This window comes from Lissotriton vulgaris, chromosome 8, assembly GCF_964263255.1.
Source record: "Lissotriton vulgaris chromosome 8, aLisVul1.2, whole genome shotgun sequence".
In the NCBI taxonomy this organism is placed as follows: domain Eukaryota; kingdom Metazoa; phylum Chordata; class Amphibia; order Caudata; family Salamandridae; genus Lissotriton; species Lissotriton vulgaris.
In genome coordinates, this window is record NC_141696.1 from 1,442,145,894 (window position 1) to 1,442,149,582 (window position 3,689).

A 3,689-nucleotide genomic window follows, 5' to 3' on the forward strand; every position below is an offset into this window, starting at 1 on the left:
TTCTGTTACATCGGCAGTTGCAGAGCGCATGAACAAGCAGCCGCAAGAAGGATCGGGGCTGGTGTATGCCCCGCGTGCGCGTGTTAAAAGGAAGCGTCATGCTTTGAGCCGCAGAGGCCCACCGGCCCCCTATAAAAAAAGAAGGAGCTCTTCAAAACGTCCTCAGAAAAGAAGAGCTCCAAGACGGAAGAGAGCTGTGAAGAAGAAGAAGAGAGCCGCCTCTAAAGTGAATATTTTTTAGAAAAGCCTCGCAAACTAAACCATGGCCTTTGTACATTGCACATCTGGCGAGTGCGCCAAATCCGAGTTAGACCTGTTCACTCTAAAACCAACGCAGACAAGCATCGAAAACAGCTTCCTCATGGAGGTATCGCCTTTAGCCGCATTGACGCCTCTGGCCCCTATAGAGTTTTATGTGTCGGGGTCCACGGATATGTATTTGGATCTCAACAACACGCTGCTGCATCTTGTGTGTAAAATCACGAAAGCGGATGGGTCCGACATCGCAGCAGCCGCTAAAGTGGCGACGATCTCTTACCCCATAGCTACAATGTTTAATCAGGTGGACATCACCCTGGGTGATCGGCTCATCACGCAGAACGATAACATGTACGCCTACAGAGCCTACCTCGAGAGTATTCTAAACTACAGCAGCGACGCCCTTGACACACAGCTTTCAACGGGTCTCTTCTACAGGGATACACACGCCCAGTTTGAAATCACGGCTCTGGACGGCGCCAATAAGGGTTTTGTAAAAAGAGCGGGGCTGGCAGCAGGCAGTCGTAACTTTGACCTTCTGGGACGCATACATTCAGACCTATTCTTCCAAGATAAACTGCTCATCAACGGAATTGGTCTTAAGATCAAGCTCACCCGCAACAAGGACGCATTCTGCCTCATCAACGGGGATACGGAACAGTACAAACTGGACATACTGTCAGCGAGTCTGTTTGTAAAGAGAGTGAAAGTATCCCCGAGCGTCAGGCTAGCGCACGCCGAGGCTTTACAAATATCAAACGCCAAGTACGCTGTGGAAAGAGTAGCTCTGAAGGTATTCAGCATCCCAGCAGGTACCCGCTTAACACACCAGCAGAACCTATTTCTCGGGCAACTACCCAAACTCATCATTATCGGTTTCGTGGACAATACAGCCTTTAGCGGTACCTATGCCTCAAACCCCTTCAATTTTAAACATTACGGCATCAACTACGCAGCGTTGGTCCACGAGGGCAATGTGATTCCCGCAAAACCCTACACTCCCAGTTTTGCAACCTCCAACTACGTCAGGGAATATCAGGGGTTGGTTTCGATAACAGGGAAGCACCAGAGGGACTGCGGCGTAGCCGTGTCACGCGAAGGCTATGGGGCTGGATACACGCTGTTCGCATTCGACCTGACCCCCGACCTGGAAGACGGTGATCACTACAACCTGGTCAAAAACGGAAATCTAAAAGCTGAAATACGATTCAGTAATCCTCTACCTACGAATGTGAACATGGTCGTATTCTCGGTATTCGACAGCATCATCCAGATCAACCACGCCAGACAGATTTTGTTTGACTATCTTTAATACATAGGCAAAATGGACACTGTGCAGATCCAGGACGTCTTAAGCAGGCATAAACACGCTAGGAAATACTTTTTAGGTGTTTTCCCTAGCGACGGGTTACCGTCTGAAATAGGGGTAGAAAGACCCCGCACCCTAGTCTTTAACACTGATCCTCACTACAAGGGTGGAACACATTAGGCTGCATTGTTTATAGAGAATGATCAGGTTATAGTATTTGACAGCACCGCAGAGTTCCCAGAACACCGCCTATATACACAACCCATATTCAAGTTTGTAAAAAAAGTTGCAAAGAGGGTGGTGTATAATAAAGTGCGGATACAGGATACTACAGCCATGACATGCGGGGGACACTGTATTTATTTTATCGGTAAAATGTCAGAGGGTGTTTCGTTTAGAAATTTCTTAAATTTATATTCGAGGGACCTTGTTAACAACGACAGTATAGTTGTGAAATATGTAAAAGAAAACACAAGGGTATCGGTCAGACCTGTGAAAACCGAATATGTTGCTTGTCAAAATTGTAAGAGCTTGTAACTTCTGTTTTTAATGATGAATGTCTAAAAATAAACGACAATATTTTTTTTTAAAAATCAAGCATTCAGTCTCTGTTTTTTTATTGCATATACATGCACCATAAATCAAAAGTTTTTTTAAAAATAGGAGCGGGAGCCGGTCTGAAAAGTTATAAAAGCGTTTATTACAAACAGACATGTAGGTTGAACATCACATTGACAAACTCTGGCGAATAAACATAGGAAGAAAAGATCAGATACGCTTATACACATAAACTGTACATGGTTAGTTAAAAACCATTAAGACTGAATCCAAGTATGGGTTTTGGACGAATGTCTTTTTCGCCGTGCAGACGGCACCATGGGGGTACTCCACGATGGGGATAACAGCGGTGCATCCGAGCCTGCAGGCGATGGAGGAAGGGGTGTCTTTAAATGTTCAAGCAGACGCCGGTGCTCGTTATTGCCCACCAGCGTGGATGGGATGTTGAGTTCAGCAGCGGCCCGTAGAAACTGCTCCCAGCCGCGTGGGGTATTTTGAGGCGTCAGGATTCTGGGGTGTGTGAGACCTTTGACTAGATCATACATGTGCGACCCTGCAATCGGCTGTCCCCTGTAGAGAAATTCCCCTCGAGCGTTCCAGGATGTTAGGTCTTTAGACATTTGCGCTGCCCCTCGATGCCGTTGACTTATATTTCGCAAGAGTTCATCCACAAAGGTATCTGAGGGTGGCTCCGAGTCCGGCGGTTCTTGTAGGGGTTGAGGAGCATTCGTAGGGGCTGCTGGCTGCTCAGAGTCCGGGGTGTGTAGAGTTAGCGTGTTTTTCTCAGTATTCCACTGTTTGTAGTAGCTTAAAAAGTTTTTAAGACTGCTGGTGTAAAGATTGGCCTTGTCGTAGGGGTTTAGATCCGTCCGATTCAATATAGCCTAAATTTCAGCATCCAGCCGTAGAGTCTCATTTCTGCGTATATCCCATACATTGTCCGCTGAAGAGCCCAGCTGTTCCATTTGTTGCTTAGGAACCAAATACATTTTTGTGGCGTGCTCCATCAGCGTGTCGGGAGGAGGCTTGTGATTACTGGTATAGCTATACGCAGCAAAGCGCCTATAAACCCTCCAGACTGTTTCACCAGCTTCTTCTTGGTACTGAGTGAGGCCCTTTTATTACTGAGCTTCTTGATAAGACCCTTCTTCTTCTTCAGAACCTGTAATTGCCCCCGTGATATAGGAACGTTGCCTTTTAGGGTATTTAGGGCTATTTCTGCAATGGCAGACACTAAGTCATCAGAAGCAGCGCACAGGGTGGCCTTTCTGTGTTGGGGACTGGCTGTAACCAACATTTTCAGGAGAGCGAAATTACGGCGTAGACGGTCCGACATGGTCAACACCTTGTATTATAAAGTCCTGGTTGTAAATGTCTCTAAAAGTCATCAACCCCTCTTTTTATAGGACCTGTTCTTGACCCTTGGCGTGTAAACTATGGGTAGCTCTGGGGGAAAAATATCAGCCCTCAATCTATAGTCTTCTAGAGTTTCATTTTTTAAGTCTACCAGTAGGTACCCGTGGGGCTTTGCTGTAGCGTCATTAAAGGCTTCCATGAAGAAGTG

The 3,689-nt window shown here is 46.5% G+C and overlaps 1 protein-coding gene across 1 annotated transcript; it reads left to right on the forward strand.

The window, feature by feature from the left end:
- Positions 1–262: 262 nt before the first annotated feature.
- LOC147698906 (uncharacterized protein F54H12.2-like) lies at positions 263–3,310 on the forward strand. The gene is made up of 2 exons (XM_086936289.1): positions 263–1,415; positions 3,285–3,310. Exons 1-2 carry the CDS (start codon positions 263–265, stop codon positions 3,308–3,310), a joined length of 1,179 nt encoding a protein of 392 aa, XP_086792415.1.
- The last annotated feature ends 379 nt before the right edge of the window (positions 3,311–3,689 follow it).